This window comes from Archocentrus centrarchus, chromosome 19 (assembly GCF_007364275.1).
Source record: "Archocentrus centrarchus isolate MPI-CPG fArcCen1 chromosome 19, fArcCen1, whole genome shotgun sequence".
In the NCBI taxonomy this organism is placed as follows: domain Eukaryota; kingdom Metazoa; phylum Chordata; class Actinopteri; order Cichliformes; family Cichlidae; genus Archocentrus; species Archocentrus centrarchus.
The window spans coordinates 18291435-18310021 of NC_044364.1; the positions used below are offsets into that span (position 1 = coordinate 18291435).

An 18587-nucleotide genomic window follows, 5' to 3' on the forward strand; every position below is an offset into this window, starting at 1 on the left:
TGCTCAGTGGGGGGCTCAAAACTGTCTCTCCCAGAACTGTCTAAAACCTATGTATCATATGCAAATATAGATATTGACAAGAAACCCCATGGTGGGAAAGGGGGACATAAATATATACATTATATATAACATAACTTTTAAGAAATATATGAACAAGGTGGCTACCAGTCCTACTACTATTGCTACAATACAATCAATACTGAGATTTAGTGCTGCTTAGACTCTTATTCATGCTTTTATTTCCTCTCACTTAGAAACAGTCTTTTAATAAATAAATCAAAAATCACACACCTAAAAAATGTTCAAAATACAGCAGCAAGACTTTATGTTTTTGTGTGTATTTTACTTGTATGGGTCGTGATAATTGCTATAGAAGCAAACTGTATTATAACACCATGTAACAGATTTTTGTTCCTGTTTTTTAAGTGTTATATCCTGACCTGGCCTCAAAGCTAGAAAGAATATCACGCTTTAAAAACTTTCTTTGCAGATTATTTTTAGTTTTATTTTGAAAATCTAAACCGGAACAGCATCGTGCTCCTAGGCTAGCTTGTCGGCTTGGAGTGCATCTCAGTGACAGTGAGAAGCAGTTGATAACCTCTAGGTAAACGAGCGGCACTGGAAGGATCTTCTCTCATTTGTCTCTTGAACCTCTCTGTATTTTTTTCTTCCCTACAGAGACACCCACAAACTTCCAGAACGAAAGAACATGAACGAAAGCGAGGTGAGCAGCTACCCGCTGACTGCGTACGACTTCGAGCGGCGGTTCGATGAGAGGAGCGCGCTGCTGTGGATGCAGGAGCACTGGTAAGAACGAGGAAGTCTTTAAAAAGTCAGGTAATGTTAAAAAACATAGCCGGGCTGCAGCCCTGTAAGCGCTGCTCGCTCTCATTTACTTCTAAAGCGGTTTATAATGAACGGAAGTGCTAAAGTTAAAATAGCCTTTGTTTAAAAGCTTTGAGCCTTGTTTTACTCACTTTCATTTAAATGACCGCGCTAAGGATACACTTCAGGCCGGGCAGCCGAGCTCTGCACGCTGGTCATGTAATAAGGTGTGTGGGCGTGTGCTCGCGTTTTTCCACGCAGAGGCACAGATATTGAGTGATGGATGCCATAAAGACCTTCCTTACTTTTACTTTTTCATACTGAAGCAAAGACGCTACGTTGGATCAAGTTAATATTAAAAAAGTGGCTTTTTCTTTATGTTTGAGTTAATTGAAGTGATTCGTTTTCTTATTAACTGTTTCGCGAATTAAGCCTTTGGCCTTCGGTGGGCAGCTGCTCAGACAGCTGTACTTTTTCGACCATTTAAACAAAATGTTTCCTCGAGTAAATTAAACCTGAACTCACAATGCTGATAATGTCACTGTGCATTTCTGTAGCTGCGGCGTGTCCCACTGTCAGGGTATTGCTGCCTACAAATGGGCCGTTTGGGAGGCGAATATTCACAAAACCACAACGGCTGTGTGTGTAGTTTAGGCAGGAGTGTGTGTGTGTAACCTTACTGATAAGAAGTCTGTGCATCTTTCTGTCATTTTCTGGAAATTTTACGAGCAAAAATTAATTTAAATTGGAGTAAATTAGCCCCCACATCAGGGAAAAAATGGTTACAAATATATTTTATTTTTACAGTTCTGGTTTCTGACTTTACAGGGCGTCATCCACCCGCAGTACTGCCTACCCTGATGTCAAAGTCAGCTGTGTGGCTGCAGGTCTCTCTGCTTTAGACTTGAAACACACCTGCGCAGGTGTGAGAATGCAGCTGAAGTTTAGCAGCTGTGATTAGTATGATTTATTTCAAGTTTTGCAGAGCAGGTAAAATGGGAGTAATGCGTGAGCTCCATGTTGGCCTTAGTTAAAAGCTTTGCAGCAGCATTTTGAGCAGTCTGAAGCCAGTTTTAAGATGTCATTTCCATTTCAGCTTTAGACACAATAACCTCTCAGTTTAGCTCTATTCAAATAATGCAAACCTCCCCCAGAGCAGCTGGACGTCACAGATCGATGAAGCCATCAGAGTCACGATATCAAAAAGCAGATACTGAGAGTTATTATCCTGACACATAACTCAGTGCTGATACCATATCTTCTTTTAAGGGACCAGAAGACTTTTTTTTTTTTTTTTACAGAGTTAAGATTGTAGCTCCTTATCTAGCTGATCAGTAATCCCTGGATTATATTTAATGAAACTTCTGGTAGCAGCAGCTAACCATAAATCACTCGGGTCAGCTGAGATTAGCTGTGTGTTAGGAGTGGACACTGATTATATTAAAACAGATTCTCACTAAGAGTCATTAAACTCACCAGAGAAACAGCAGAAAATGTTTCTCAACTGTGTGAAAATTCCACCCTGTGAGTCTGTAACATTTTTGTGCTTTGTGTAACTGTCAGAAAAACACGCCAGAAATTGATGAAAGGATATGATAAGAATGGAGGCATGCAAATCTGATAAATTAGACAAGTTAGGAGTTATTTGTTTTAGCACAGAGACTAAAGGAGACCAGGAGGAAGTTGTGTTTTTAATTGCTGCTGCAGTTCACATGTGCACTGCCAAGAGTATTTGCTCATCTGCCTTCACACACATATGAGCTTGAGTAACATCCATTCTTAATCCATAGAGTTTAATATGATGTTGGCCCACCCTTTGCAGCTATAACAGCTTCAGCTCTTCTGGGAAGGCTTTCCACAAGGTTTAAGAGTGTATGGGCAATTTTTGACCATTCTTCCAGAAGCACATTTGTGAGGTCAGACACTGATGTTGGGCGAGAAGGCCTGGCTCACAGTCTCCACTCTAATTCATCCCAGAGGTGTTCTATTGGGTTGAGGTCTCTGTGCAGGCCAGTCAGTGTTGGAACAGGAAGGGGCCATCCCCAAACTAACTCCTGAAAAAGAACCCCCCAACCATAATCCCCCCTCCACCAAACTTTACACTTTGCACAGTGCAGTCAGACAAGTGCCATTCCCCTGGCAACTGCCAAACCCAGACTCATCCATCGGATTGTCAGATGGAGAAGTGTGATTCATCACTCCAGAGAACACGTCTCCACTGCTTCAGGGTCCAGTGGTGGCGTGCTTTACACCACTGCATCCGACGCTTTGCCTTGAGCTTGGTGATGTAAGGCTTGGATGCAGCTGCTTGACCACGAAAACCAATTCCATGATGCTCTCTATGCACTGTTACTGATCTCTATAGTCAGCACACTTGGTCAGGTGATTGTGGCACTGATTGGTCAGGTGTTACACAAAGAAACCCTGGAGCTTTTATATGCATGCTGGTATGAGTTTGGCATAGTTCCCAAGTGATCAGCACTGAAGTATTGATCAACGGCAAACGGTGCTGCTAGCTGACTTTCCAAATTCAACCAAAAGGAGGGTATAACCACTGGGTCTGAAACATGAAGCTAACCAGAACTTTAAAGGATGCTTTAAACCTTTTAATGACTACCAGCCTCTGAAGTGTGTATAAAGATTACCTTTGAACTACAGTTGCACTTCAGTCACATTTTGATTGATTGTGGTGGTGTACAAGAGGTAAAACTACCAAAAATGTGTCATTCTCCAAAAAAACCATGAACCTGAGATTATTCCTGAGCAGATTTAGATGTTTCAGTGAAATGCTTGTAGCTGCAGGAGTCTGTGCTTTTAAAGCGGGCTTAGGAAATCTCAGGATTAATGCCTCTGAAAGGGGAATTACTGTAGGCTTCCCACATGCTCCCAGTGCAGCTGTGGAGATGCTGGGACACAGGTTCCTCCATAGGATAATACTGTTGGTTTGTTATTTTTCTGAGATTTCTTGATTGTTTAGTTAATTGAGTCTGTAAGATTATATGATCCTTCAGTTACTGAATTGAAGTATCTGGAGCAGAACGTCCCTGTGAGAGCAGATACGCCTCCTGTCTGAGGTTGTTATCAGTTTGGTGAAGAACTCTCAGTATGCTTCTGATTTAGCTTCGTGTTGGTTTTTCTCTCCCATAGGGACAAACTGGGAGCAGCTGTCAGAAACCACTATAACCACTAACTGGGTCAAGCTGCAGTAGGACTATCTACTCATCCTGTGTATTATTTATTTCCCAATCTGGATTAGTCATCTGCTATATTCCCAAACTGTAGCTGCAGCGTGCTTCAGCCTCATGCACATTCTCTTTACTTAAAGACCGGTTTTAATATTGTGGACGGAAGCAGTTTAATGTCAAATAAAAAAAAAAAATACGGTATGGGTGCACATTAATCTTTTTTCCTTAGCATTTAATATTCTCCTCGGCTGTTTCTGCTCAACCAGGAATCGACCGCTTCTTTGCTGTTTGTGGTGTTTCTGCTGCTCTTACTGAAACATCAGGCAGAGCGGTGCTCAGAAAAATGGCTTTATCGCCTGGAGCTGGCAGTCTGAGGGGTCAGTGTGTCAGACGCTCATCTCTTAATCCTCTACTATGAGTATAATTGAGTCAGCCGGTGTTAGGAGGGGTGGCTGGGTTTGTTAAACTGACATTTATGTAATTATAGTCTGATGTTCTGACTTCAGGTCATATTTGTCTTTATTTGCAGTTGCCTGGTTCATCCACACTAACTGTGTAATATCTTATGTAAGAGTGTCCTGTTTCAAAGTGTGAGGAGGTGATTTGGGATTTAACAGAGTGATCTGTCAGGGAAAGTCACGTCCTTCATTGTAACCTGGCAGAGCTCAAAGCGCACACAGGCCTGTGTTTGGTGCTTAGCATACCGTGTTTTAAAAACTAACCCAAAATCTAGAAACCATGTATGGAAAACATTACATCCTTACTGCTGCTATATGGATTACAAGGGTAAGTAGGAGCTAATCAGACGCACTTGATTGATCATCAGCAAGTGTGAGCACCTCTGTAAGAGTAGACATTCTGGTAGTTTGCTGGTCTGGAGCACTCAGGTGTGTTAACATGATGCTGAGGAGGAACATCATTTTTACAGTGAGATTATTCACAAGAAAACATTAAAGGCAGTTGGCAGTTTTCCCAGGAGTGGACATCCAGCAAAATTCATCCCAAGGGTTAGACTGCAACACTCAAAGAAACTCCAAGAGCTTCACCTCAGACTCCACAGGCCTCAGCTAGCATGTCATGACACCACAATTAGAAAAAGGCTGAACCAGTTTGACTGGATTGGAAGGGCTTCAGGAGACAGCCTCTAATCTCTGAGGAGAACATGGCAGCATGGCTTAGCTCTGCAAAGCTGCATCTGAACAAAGCACAAGACTTCTGGAACAATGTCCTTTGGACAGAGGAGACCAAAGCAGAGATGCTTGTCTGTGATGCACAGCAGCATGTTTGGAGAAACCCAAACACGGCACTTCAACACAAACACCTCAGACTGTCAGCACTGTGGTGGAGGACTGAGGATTTGAGCCACAGGGCCGCCGCACCTTCCAGTCACTGAGTCAACCATGACCTCCCCTGAATACCAAAGTGTTTTGGAGTCAAATGTGAGACAGTCTGGCCCACAGTTAAAGCTTACACTAAGCATTTATCAGTGCACACATAAACAAAGATTGATTTAATAGAACTGGAACAGACATATTTTACCTTTGAATTAACATCAGTTGGCAGCTTCTGCAGAAATGTTGCTTTAGACTGTGTTACAGCATTCCTGTTTTTCATCTGTGCTGTAAGTAGAGTATAAATCAGTATTTGAAGGTATTAAAGTGGGTCTGTGTGGATGATTGTGGCATCTGCTGTGTATTCAGTGTTAATCAGTGTTGCTGTGTGGTTTCTTCTCTGCAGGACCAAGTCATTTATGTTCTGTGGCCTGTACGCTGCACTTGTATTCACCGGTCAGCACTTCATGAGGGAAAGGCAGAAACTGAACCTGCGTCGCCCGCTGGTGCTGTGGTCACTCAGCCTGGCCATCTTCAGGTGAGTCACTCTCAGGCTGTTGCAGCTAAGACGGTGGACGTGATCAGTCAGCTAACATGAAATTCAGTTAACCAAACAGGTGTTTCACAGGAATGCTGTTTGGTATTTTTAATCTGAATTTAATTTCTGGGTAAACAGGAACATTAAGAAATAGTGAAAGCGATCGTCAAAGAAGGAATGTGATCTGTTTGAGAGGCTGAAACCAGTCTGATAACAGCTGTCACCACCACATTCATCACAGGAGTCAAAGCAGTGACTGACAGAGTCCTGATCTCCATCTTTGGGCACACCTGTATCTACAGGGTGCAGTCTCACACTTACAGGGGCTGACCTATAAAACCTTAAAGGCCTACCTGGTCTAACTTTGTCCAATCTCCTGTTTGAGATAATGTTCTTGGAGATTTCCAGGCAGATTCCAGAGCAGTTGCATTTTTTTTTTTTTTTTTAAATGCACTCCAATCGATTTTGTGTTTTTTTTTTTTTTTTTTTTTTTTTTTTTTTTTGTGGTGCTCTTCAAATCTCTAAGGTAGTTCTTCAGCACCTTGAATTTGTCCCCAAGGGTGAGACTGTCAGTGAGGCGTTTGACTTTAACATCCTGAGAAGTCTTCAGTAGAAAATTCAGTGGAAATGAGCTGAACTGTGGGGGCTCGGAGCGCTTTGAGCATGCAGTTTTTGGCTACACAAAGCAAGCACTCAGCACCGTCTCACTGCTTTGTTTTCTTCCTGAGAAAGAATATCAAGTTGCAGGATCAGTATTTCGACATGCTGGAGGAGATCCAGGGGACACAGCAGGGCTTCCAAAGGGCAATCTAAAAAAACTGGAATGGCTGAGAAGATTATCTAGAAGAGGACATCAGCCAACCTTAAAACCTTAACTGGCAGCAAAAAAATCACCTGAAAAAAACTACATAACACCCTCTAGTTATTATTGGCTCTGAACAACCCATTTCATAGCCTATTAACTGACGTCTATGAAGTGCATTTATATGGCAAGCTAGACCCGCCCATTTTGATTGACACCTCATTCGGCCAGTCATGTTAAGAAATGGGTTTCACAGAGCCAATGATAATCAGAGGGCATCACGTAGCTTTCTCAGGTGATTTATTGCAGCTAGTTACATGACTGGCCGAATGAGGTGTCAATAAAAAGGGGAGGGTCTAGCCTGCCATATAAAGGGGACTACAAACGCCGGGCCCTGGCCAGTTAAGGGGTTAAAACCTTTTCTTTTTTACTCCCAGCCTGAAAAGGCTGAGGGAGCACTGTTGTTTCCCTGCCGTCCAGGTGTATGTCCGACTTTGTGAACATAACTCGAGAATGAGGCGATGTAGGAGTTTCACATTGATCCCATTGGTGCATCTCCTGAAAAAACTGGACGGGTTTGCATCTCAGTGCCCTTGACCTCAAGGTCAAAGGTCAAGTTTATTGAAAATATTGTGAACACAGCTCAAGGAGGAGGAGGATGTGGGAATTAATTTTTTCCAACCTTCCATAGATGTATTTACTTAGGAAGGATATGACTCTCTCTTACTGATAGCTCAGCTGCATCTACTGACCGTCTCTGACTCTCTGGAGTTTGGCAGCCTCGATACAATCAATGCACATTTATTTATTTGTTTGCAGGTTTCTCAATGGCTCATTATAACCTGTAACAGTGTGACTGTTTCAGTCTTTTGCCAAAAGGTTTTCATAATGATAATAACCCTTCTGCTGTCAGACTGCTGTAACTATAACTATAGATTTTCAGATGTTCCAGTGTATTGTTTGAATTTAGATTGTTGCCTTTTGTGAGCACAGCCTGGAACGTCCTCTCAGTATGGCTGCGGTTTGTGATGATGAGGTTCAAAGGAGCGACTCAGGTGGTGCTCAGGTTTATTATTTGTCACAAATTACAAATAAGGAGAGTCGATGTGTTTAAATGGAGCTTTGACGGATAACAGGCACTGAAGTGTAATCACTGCTTGTTCATTTAAAGTGATGATGATGCAGGAAAGAATGTAACTATTCTTAAGGAATATTCAGTTTTTATAATTGTTTGATATTTTCATTTCTATTGAAGTCTTTGAACTGTTGCTGCCTGGAGGCTGAAGGGTAGCACTGTCAGCCACCAGGATCTTTTAATGTTTTTAAGGTGCTGCTTCAATGATGATGAACCTCCAGGAATCTGTTTTACTGATTTAATGTGAACCGTTTGAGGATCTTGACTGTGCTGTTCCTTTATCAAATCCAAAATCCTGCTCCTGTATGTCCTTTAAATGCACCATTGTGCTGATTGTTTCATTTATGAGAGATGCCTCAAATCCAGCACCTGCCAGGATGCATGTGGCAGGTTTGCAGGACGTTGTCCTCAGCAGTGAGTCTGTGTCACGCTGAACCCTCCCTGTAATCTTAATCTTAGAGCTGTGAGCACAGGTGGGATGGCTGTAGCTCAGGAGGTAGAGGAGGTCACCTATCAATCGGGAAGTTGGCGGTTCGATCCCTGGCTGCTCCAGTCTTGATGCCAAAGTATCCTTGGGCAAGAGACTGAATGATACAACTGTCAGAGTATTAATGTGTGTGAATCTTAGATAGAAAGCACTAAAGCCTAGAAAGAAGTGCTTGTGTGAATGGTTGAATGAGGCATGTCATGTAAAGCACTTTGATTGCTCGACATAGAGTAGAAAAGAACTATGAACCAGTCCATTTACATTCTGCTCCTTTCACCCTCAGCTGTCTGCACCCCAAGTTTGGGGGTTTGGTTTTTACTACAGCCACTCTATGAACTCTCTTCTTTAAAGTGGAAGTATTGCTTTTATGACTGGTATATTTTTACTAAGTGGCATCCTCTGACACATTAGCCAAAAACAACTGCTGGCACGTTTTGGTGGTGTTTGGGCTTGTCATGCATCTCTGGATTTTTGGCTTGAGGCTGAGGAGTGAAGCCCAAAACTGCAGATCCTCTAATGGCCACTGTGTGCAAATGCACATAAACTCCACAGAAGATATGAACATGTTTACAGCCTGCTGCTTTAGTTTTGGTGAAAGAAATTCTATTATTTTATTAGTCTTGGTGCTAATTAGGTCTATCTGTGCACTGCACCTGTAAACCTTATGAACGCAGAAGGTTTCAGGCTGTTTCTATGGCAACTTCTAAATAAGGTCACTTCTGGCTCCAAAAAAATGTGGTACTGTCCAAATTATGGAGGCTTCAAAATGCCTAAAACCAATGATGCCATCTTTTGTATACAGGTCATTATCATAGTGTTGGTATTACAGTCGTGTAGAAACTGACAACAGCTGATTTACTGATCAGAAGACCTCTCTCCCTCCATATATCCAAGGGTCTTTGGGCAGTGTGTGTGTGTGTGTGTGTGTGTGTGTGTGTGTGTGTGTGTGTGTGTGTGTGTGTGTGTGTGTGTTAGAGAGGGTGGCTTGGTTTAAAAGCTGGAAGTGCACAGTAAGAGCAGCAAAAGTGCTATAAAAAGCATCGATTTACCTTTTAGAAATGTTGTGGTATTGTTGCTGTTTAGTCTTTGTCATCATGTAAGTGGTTAAAATATTTCTTTTCCACTTTCTTTGCTTATTGATCCACTCAGCTGAAGCGTGGACCAAAAGCAGAGTTAACCAAACCATGGATTTGAAGAATTTACACACCCAGTTGTTGTGGTTTACCACACACCATCCTTTAGTGTCAATAAAAAAAATGGTCCCCCAGCAAAAGCAGTTTGGGCCTCTTTGACCAACATTTGACTAAAGCTGCTGTGCTGCTCTTCTATCAGAATGAAGCCTGGGTCACTGATCAGTGATCAGACAAAAATGCCACAGGGTGGCTTGTTTATAGATAAGATAAAGGTGCAGGGACTCACTGAGGTGTGTTATGATGGTCTGATCTTCAGATCAGTGTTGCACCATTGTGTAAGTTGCCCTTTGTCATCAGTTTAATGTCAATAAACTGTCTGACATTCAGCCTTTATGGCTGCACTGTGATGGCCATCAGTTCAGTGATGTTTCTCATAAAAAATAGGGGCTGTAAAAAGTGCTAAATTGTGCTTTCAAAGCTTCATTTGACCCAAAGAGCAGAAGAATTACACTTTAACACTTTAAAAAAAAAAAAAAAAAATAAGGATGACAAATATGTACTGAATAACTGAACCTGTTCCAGGAAAGTGGTAAAATATGAAACTTTATAACTTACTACAACAAATGTCAGGGCCTCTGTGATCTTGTCAGTATGCCTGTGTCGTCAGCTTCTTTTAACACATTTTCTATGCAGCATTGTAGGAGCGGTCAGGACCGGAGCGTACATGCTGCACGTCCTCACAAACAGCGGCTTTAGGCAGTCGGTGTGCGACAACACCTTCTACAGCGCTCCTGTCACCAAATTCTGGGCCTACGCCTTTGCCCTCAGCAAGGCCCCCGAGCTGGGTGAGACTTCATCTCTCCTCATGCACACAGAAATCTAAAATCTCACTGATGCACACATTTGTAGACCACAGGATTTAAGTTTGTTCTTTGCTTGTTTTTAATCAATGTGAAGCAGCACCTATCTTCATTATAGGAGTGCTACATAACTCAGAAACACACTGTCGGAACTTTTTGTGAGCTAGTATCAGTTAGAACTGTGCAAAAGTCTTGACTCAGTCCTCTTTTTTTTTTTTTTTTTTTTTTTTTTTTGTGTTTTTCAAAAAAAAAAAAAAAAAAAAAAGGTGATAAATGCACAAATATAAAAGATGAAGCGTGACTCAGGACTTTCGCACTGCTGTACATCAAAATCCACTCAGATATTTGTGCTTTAAAAAAACAACAACCAAAAAGAGTTGTTTTGTTTAAATGAGACGTTAAATGCTATAATAAATGCTGTACTGTGTGTTTATCACAGTGTGGGTGTGTCCTTCTGTCTCTTGTCCAAAAGGATCTAAACTGATCCTGGATTTATTTTCTGGGTCGCTGTAAGAATGAAATGATAGATTAAAGTGTGCCCCACTGTGCAGATGCTTCTCTGCTCCTCTCTGCTCTTCTGGATGATCTGAACAGTGATGTGGTCTCCTCTGACTCAGACTGTGTAGATTGAGGCAGATGCTGAGGTGGAAAGAAAAGTGCATTAGTGCACAGCTGATGCTGTACCAGTGATGCTTCCTCAGCCACAGACAAGAAGGACACGACCTCCTTCCTGCTGCAGGATAAACACTCTACAGAGAAGCAGTCTAAGCAGTAACGAATGAGAAATGCAGGTTCTGTTTTACAACAGCTTGGGTCTCACATTCATGGCTTTGACCAGCATCTGTATCAGTAATAACTTTGTACTTTATTAAATAAGATTTGGGATCCCTGTGAAGGAGTTTTGAAGCTGAACCACTTTATTTGTTTCTAAATGCACGTGAAAGAGCCGACGTAAACCCATAAATCTGTGATAAATGTTCACAAAGCACAGTTTGGGTGATAATTTCATGTTTAACTATAATCTGTGCTGCCTTGTTTTTGTGTGTCTGCTCCTCATTTAACAGTCGAAGGCCGACATGAGTATGAAACCATGAATCGAGCTTTATTTGAGCTGATTTTCAGATCATCAGCTGCTTTAAACTTAGTGTTTTTGGACCGTTTTAGTAATTTTCCTTCAGTGAAACCCTCACAGTGTATTTCAAGCAGTCCAGGTGTGATTGAAGTGCAGATTTCAGCTTTAATTCTCTGAGGTTTGACACAAAGTTTGCTTGAACTTGTCTTTTTATACATAATTCCAAATTTTCAGAGGCTCAACAGTAGCTTAACAATGAAAAATACTAAACTTACATCAGTAGCTACAATGTGGCGTTTGGTACTCGGCTGTGGCGCGTTAAATCTTTTCCTCTCTGCTGTTCCCCTCAGGTGACACCTTGTTCATCGTCCTGCGGAAGCAGCGCCTCATCTTCCTGCACTGGTACCACCACATCACCGTGCTGCTTTACTCCTGGTACACATACAAGGACCAGGTGGCGGGCGGCGGCTGGTTCATGACCATGAACTATGTGGTTCACTCTCTCATGTACACGTACTACGCGGCCCGGGCAGCCGGCCTGCGGGTGCCTAGGCCCTGCGCCATGATCATCACGGCCTTGCAGATCCTGCAAATGGTGATGGGCCTGGCCATCCAGGGCCTCGTGTACTGCTGGATGCACGAGGTGCGCTGTCCGTCCAACGAGGACAACATCATGTGGGGCTCTCTCATGTACCTCAGCTACTTGATCCTCTTCGCCTCCTTCTTCTACAACACCTACCTCCAAGGCTCCCCCAGGGACAAAGGATCCAAGGCAGAGTAGCGCCTCTGTGCCATTCTCCTGGTTGTATTAAAGGCTCTGGAAGTCCTCCTCTTGTGACTTGTTTTTGGCATCTGCAGCTCAAAGAGGTGCCGATTCATCACATTTAAATAAGATTAAAGCGAGGGGATTGAGGGACATTACTGTAACCGTGTTTGACTAAAATACCACTCCATTTCTACTCCGGCCTTGTTCACTTTAACTCCAGCCCATCATCTAATAGCAGCCCTATGAGGGCCAAATACTCAGTTGATTGTCAAATGCTCGTGTGCTTTAAAGAAGATGTTCATTGATCTGTATGGAAGAAAAAACACTTAATTTTATGTTGTGTAAAAAAATGGTTAGTTTAGCTCTAGTTAGCGTAGCATGAAGGCTGGAAGCAGGGGGCGTGGGAGAGCCCTCTCCTTCTAAAACAGACTTATTGAAACTCTGCAGATTTCTGCTTAACTTCAAAATGAACAGACAATAAATTATTGTCTCCAGTTGAAGTTCAAGCTGCCCACAGCCTTTATGCTAAGCTCTCTTAGAGGAACGGGTCAGCCAGGATTTGAACTGTTCCTTTAAGAGTCTGAGGTACCCACCTGTTCTTATTTAACTTGTTCGTGGCCTGCTTGCATTAAAGGTGTGCATCATGTGGGCCCTCACACCTGTTTGCCATTCATTTGTCTTTATTCCCTTCGACCTGCTACCCTGCAGGTCTCTGCACAGGCTAAGGAAAGTTTTCATGCATGGCAGTTAAGAGAAAAGCAGTGTCAGTTTAATTATACAGAGTACTGTAACCACTTTGCTGTTAAACAGCCTTCTCCTGCAGAGAACTGTTTCTGTTTCTCTCCTGGTGACCTCGTTCACCTGCAGCGGCCTCGCTTTAATATATTAGTTTGAATCGATGTGAAGTTACTGCGTCTGCTGGCTCTGCAGGCGGGACGACAGCTCAGGCTCAGCGTAAGAAGAGCTGACAGCAAAGTAAAGATATTCTGAACATAACAGACGCCTAAAGTGAAATTTATTTCGTTAAAGTGGATCAAATTAGTCCCCAGGGGTACTTCTGTCTGCTTCTCCACACCATCCTTTACTGCAGGTAGTGCACTGACTACTGATACGTACCTCATCTTTGCTTTAACATGGCCAATATTTATTGCTGCTTTAGCCACATGTACACTTTGTAAGATGAGGCCTGAGTGAGGAACATGTTCCTCAGATGAGAGCCGTCCAGATCACACTGCAGCCAGGAAACAGGTTAAATTCCCTGTTGTGTTTTTCACATTTACACACTGTACAGTGTGTATCTGTTACTGTTTTCTGAGCGAGATGACAGTTGATGAGGGGATGATATGTGAGCAGTCAGTGTGAGTCAGAGGGGCAGCGGTTCATTGATCTGGACTGGGACACTTTAATGAGCTTTCTTCTGTGCAGCTGTATAAAGAAGGTGTTTAGCTATGACCTACAGCTTTTATAGGGTGCTTATTTTTAAAAGTGATAACTGTTTTTAGCCTGAAACTGTTTGCCTCCTGTGACGTATTTAACAGCCAAAAAAAAAGGAAAAATGAACTTTGTGATTTTGTGACTTCAGCAGGGTCGGACCCCTGTGCTTGTGTTTTATTGCCGACCTTTGGCCCCTGGCTTTAGTTAAAACGTGTTTTATTTAATCCTGCTCATCCTTTATGATTTTGCCCTTTGATCCTGCTGGTTATTTATTTTCCTTTGAACAAACCGATGGCCAGATGATCATCATGATGATGATGAGGGTCAGATTAACTGCTGTGCTGCTTCATTTTACAAGCTGCTAACGAGGAAGCCACAAAGTGATGACGTCCCTTTTGTTAAATAATTTTCTTTACGTCCTTCGTGCAATCGGCCTGCTCGATGTCACATGTTTCCATGCACTTGTTTCCATAGTTTTCTCTTTAAGGTTGAGAGATATGCAGCGTGTTTTCAGACCACATCCTGTCTTATATGCCTGAGCTCTCACAGAAGCTGCTTTTCCTGCTTACAGACCTGTACGCTGAGCCGTGCACTGTGGTTGAACACCTTTAATAAAACCATTACTGCACACTCGCTGCAGGTTGGTGTGATGGAGCCACAGTGCTCCTGTGGGTAGTTTAATGACTTCTTTCTGGATTTCAGTCTCACCTTCCTGCTGTGAGCCTGAGAAATGACCTGTTTCTGACTAAACACTGTTTGCAGTTGTTTCACCAGCAACCTGTTCTACTAGTTTTATGCTGTTTGATGTAAAGGAGCACTGACCCTTGAACTCTGACACACTGTTAACTGAAAAACTTGAAATGATTGTTGTGTGTGCCGAACATGCTTGTGTGTGTTTTCTGTCATGGTTGTGTTGTCTGTTTTCTGACCCTCTGTGGCTTTAGCTGCAGTGACAGAGAAACCAGTTAAAGGCTTTCACCTTTCAATAAATCTGTTCTGCTTTTAAATGTCTGTCTGTTGCTTCAGATGAACAAGAGGCTGCACCGTGATAACAGGTACAGATCCCATGCAGCAGATATTCAAGCCTGTCATTTCATTTCATTCATATTAGTGTGCGGGTACAGAAACGTGAATTCAGTCATTTTCTCCAATCCAATCCAATTTTCTAAAACATTTGTTTTATGACAGGAAGCCTCATAAATCTGTTCAGCTCTGGACATTTTAAACATTAAATATTTTTTTCTAGAGATTTAAAGACAGTATTCTATAGGATTGTCAGGGCCACACTGAGTTGCGTCGGTGGGTGGGTGTATACCCCAGATGATCTACACATGGGCAGTTTAGTCCGTTCATTTTCTAAACTAATCAGAAAAATTTCATCACAACAAACTATTTAAGTCCTGAATGTGACGGCTCCTGGCAGTGATGGTGGTGCAGTGGTTATCACTGACGCTTCACAGCAAGAATACTGTGGTTTGAATCCAGGCTGAGACCTTTCTGTGTGGAGTTCTCATGTTCTCTTGAGTGGGATCTCTCTGGGTATTCCAGGTTCCTCCCAGTTATCCACGTTAGGTTAACTGGGGATGCTAAATGGGCTGCAGGTGTGACAGGTTGTAAAGCACTGTGAGGGGCTCACAGGTTCTCACAGATCCTGTTATTCAGGCCTGAACATAGAAACACACTGACTGGGGGGGGGGTTTATTTTGAAAATCAGGGAAACATCTTTGGGGTTTAATGTAGCATAAATGGTGTGTGTGTGTATGTGTGTGTGTGTGTGTGTGTGTGTGTGAGAGAGAGAGAGAGAGAGAGAGAGAGAGAGAGACAGTCACCTGATCCAGCCCTAACTATAAGCTTCATCATAAAGGAAAGTTTTAAGCCTAATCTTAAAAATAGAGAGGGTGTCTCCTGAATCCAAGCTGGGAGCTGGTTCCACAGAAGAGGGGCCTGAAAGCTGAAGGCTCTGCCTCCCATTCTACTCTTAAGTATCCGAGGAACCACAAGTAAGCCAGCAGTCTGAGAGCGAAGTGCTCTATTGGGGTGATATGGTACTATGAGGTCTTTAAGATAAGATGGGGCCTGATTATTCAAGACCTTGTATGTGAGGAGAAGGATTTTAAATTCAATTGTGGATCTAACGGAGCCAATGAAGAGAAGCCAATATGGGAGAAATCTGCTCTCTCTTTCTAGTCCCTGTCAGTACTCTAGCTGCAGCATTTTGGATCAGCTGAAGGCTTTTCAGGGAGCTTTTAGGACAGCCTGATAATAATGAATTACAATAATCCAGCCTAGAAGTAATAAATGTATGAATTAGCTTTTCAGCATCACTCTGAGACAAGATGTTTCTAATTTTAGAAATATTACGCAAATGCAAAACAGCGGTCCTACATATTTGTTAATATGTGCATTGAAGGACAAATACTGGTCAAAATTGACTCAAAGATTCCTCACAGTGTTACTGGAGGATGAGGTAATGCCATCCAGAGTAAATATCTGGTTTGACACCATGTTTCTAAGATTTGTGGGGCTGAGTACAAGAACGTCAGTTTTATCTGAATTTAGAAGCAGGAAATTAGAGGTCTTTATGACATTCCTGCAGTTTAACTGATGAGTGTCATCTGGCTTCATGGATATGGACATGTACACACACAGACATACAAAAAAAGGGAGAGATAAAAATGAGAAAAATTACATTTTTAATGTGAAGCTCAGTCAAAGATGTATTTTTCAAAGATGCAGCTTTACTAGAAGTTCACCTTTCTGATGCTTCGACTGTTGCTGTGTCAGTTTTTATTGACACTGGCAGGAAGGTGACGGCTCAGCTTCATTTATTATTTCAGTCATAGTGCGTGTTTATGGGATGGGAAAAACAGGACTGCATTCAATAAGCATGCATTACAGAGGAAAAAATGAATTAAAAATTATAAATTAAAGGAAATTAAAGTTTTACCTTATAAATAAATACAAGTGTGTGTGTGTGTGTGTGTGTATGTATATATATATATATATATATAGAGAGAGAGAGATATATATGATGTGTTGTTTCACAGAAATATGTAAACAAGGCTGTTGTAATACTTTAGGACATAGTTGTATTTCCTGTATGTAATTTCTGATATGATGGATGGAGGGAGGCTGCTGTTGTCACACTGCAGCCAAACCATTCCTGTAAAGGATCATTTGATGGACAGGCACACAGCGGCTCCACCATCCATCTCTGTGATCTGCAGAAACAGTTCAGTCCCAGTGAGACCGTTAAAGTGGAGGAATTTGTCTTGTTGACACAGTTAAAGCCTCCTGCAGCTCTTCAGCTCGCAGCACACTGCCCTGCAAACGTCCAGGCTGAGCCGAGGACTCTCCGGGAGGTGGTGGGTGGATGGAAGATGAAGCTCTGCATGCTCAGCACATTACAGTCCTGCAGCTGTGGGCGGTGACCCCAGAGGACCTGCAGGACAGACACACTGTGAGGAGCTGAGAGGAAAAGCTTTAAGCACACTTCTGCACCTCATGGGGGATTTTTGCGTATAAACACCTTCAGCTCAGGTTCAGCTCAGCTCCATGATGGAAGTTTGAGAGCCTGCAATAAACATATGATACTCACTGAAACACGTCACAGGGACGCAGACGTCAGGACGGGACTTTTAGGAGCTGAATGTGAGCCTCTAATACAAACATGTCGGTAAAAACACAAGTTACAGGAGCTCATTTCATAAAATATGATGTTTAAAGATCTACTTACACATCAACACATCCAGCACATAAAATTGTAGCTATCCAAATATGTACCATTAGTATATGTTTTAGTAGCTGTGTTCACTTTTATTAATGTTTATAACCTGCAGTATCGACCTGCAATGATGGAAAATGGCCCTGAATGGTTAAAAGTGGCGCATTTACACGTGCACTCTCCCCTTTTAAGTAAACATACTGTAATCGAGTACTTCTGCTGTTTGGTGTTGATCTTTTTCATAAGTAATAAACTCGGCCTGTCCGCCCGCGTTTTTAAATAAAACATTTGATTTGTTTTCAGCCACTTTCTGTTATTGCAGTCTATGGCGCCCTCGTGTGGCAGCAGGTGGTCATTGGCGTTTTCTCCGCTGCAGGATATGACAAAGCGAGCAGGCACGCGAGCAGACGCGTGAGGATGCCTTTAGGTGCCGCCAAAACCTGGTTATTCTGATATTGGTGTGTTTCCCTGTGAGGCTTTGCAGCATGTGTTTGTTGGAAAACTGCTTCAAACAGTTTGTGATTGTGACATCCATGTAAAACAGGAGGAAACCCACTGAGTGGCCCGCCGGGTGGTCCTCTCCAAAAGCTGCTGAATTCCTGTTTGATAGTTCCAGGAAACAGTTTTACTGTGAAATAACTTCTCTAAGAAGCGCCTTCAAATTTCTTTTAAGTGATATGAAAAGAAGCGTTTTCCTAAGAAAAGCCTCTCTTTTGACTTTTGACTGATCTGCAGGGGCCCGCCGTGTTGGCTGTCCCCACAGCGACCTGTTGCTGCTGTTATTTAGTCTTTGTTTTTTGCAGGGTGACAAGACAAGGCAGCTTTATATTTGATGCAGAGCCTTCCTTCACACGTTCACCGTCCTGTCTCCTTCAGCTCTTCCTGTTAATGTTACTTTTTGCAGTTTCTTTAAATTTGCTCCGAGCCTCGAGCAAACTGTCCCCATTGAGTTAGGGGTAAAATGTCCCCTTTTTAAAGTAAAACAGTAGCAGAAGTAGGAATACTGCATAGCTGATAATCTTCTACACATCCATCTGGCTAATTCACAAATATTAGCCTGCTCCAGTTGCTGTACATCAGCAAGCCACTTTGCAGCCCACCTCCACCCCATCTGATCTCTGTCTGACTTCATCCCGATCGTGTTTGCTGCTTCTGATGTCCGCTCTCTTCTTTTCTGTGGGTTTGGTGCTGCTTTCCTGTCACTGTGTTTTATTGCACACATGGATGGATGAGGGGGACCACAGCCACACCACCTGATCTGCAATAATGTGGATGCATGCATCAGTTTTCTTTTT

General features: G+C 42.5%; 1 protein-coding gene across 1 annotated transcript; it reads left to right on the forward strand.

Annotated features, from left to right (window-relative positions):
- The first annotated feature begins 529 nt into the window (after positions 1–529).
- On the forward strand, positions 530–12149 carry LOC115798258 (elongation of very long chain fatty acids protein 6-like). The gene is made up of 5 exons (XM_030755043.1): positions 530–604; positions 679–807; positions 5748–5879; positions 10130–10281; positions 11719–12149. Exons 2-5 carry the CDS (start codon positions 710–712, stop codon positions 12147–12149), a joined length of 813 nt encoding a protein of 270 aa, XP_030610903.1. The 5' UTR covers positions 530–604; positions 679–709.
- Positions 12150–18587: the final 6438 nt, after the last annotated feature.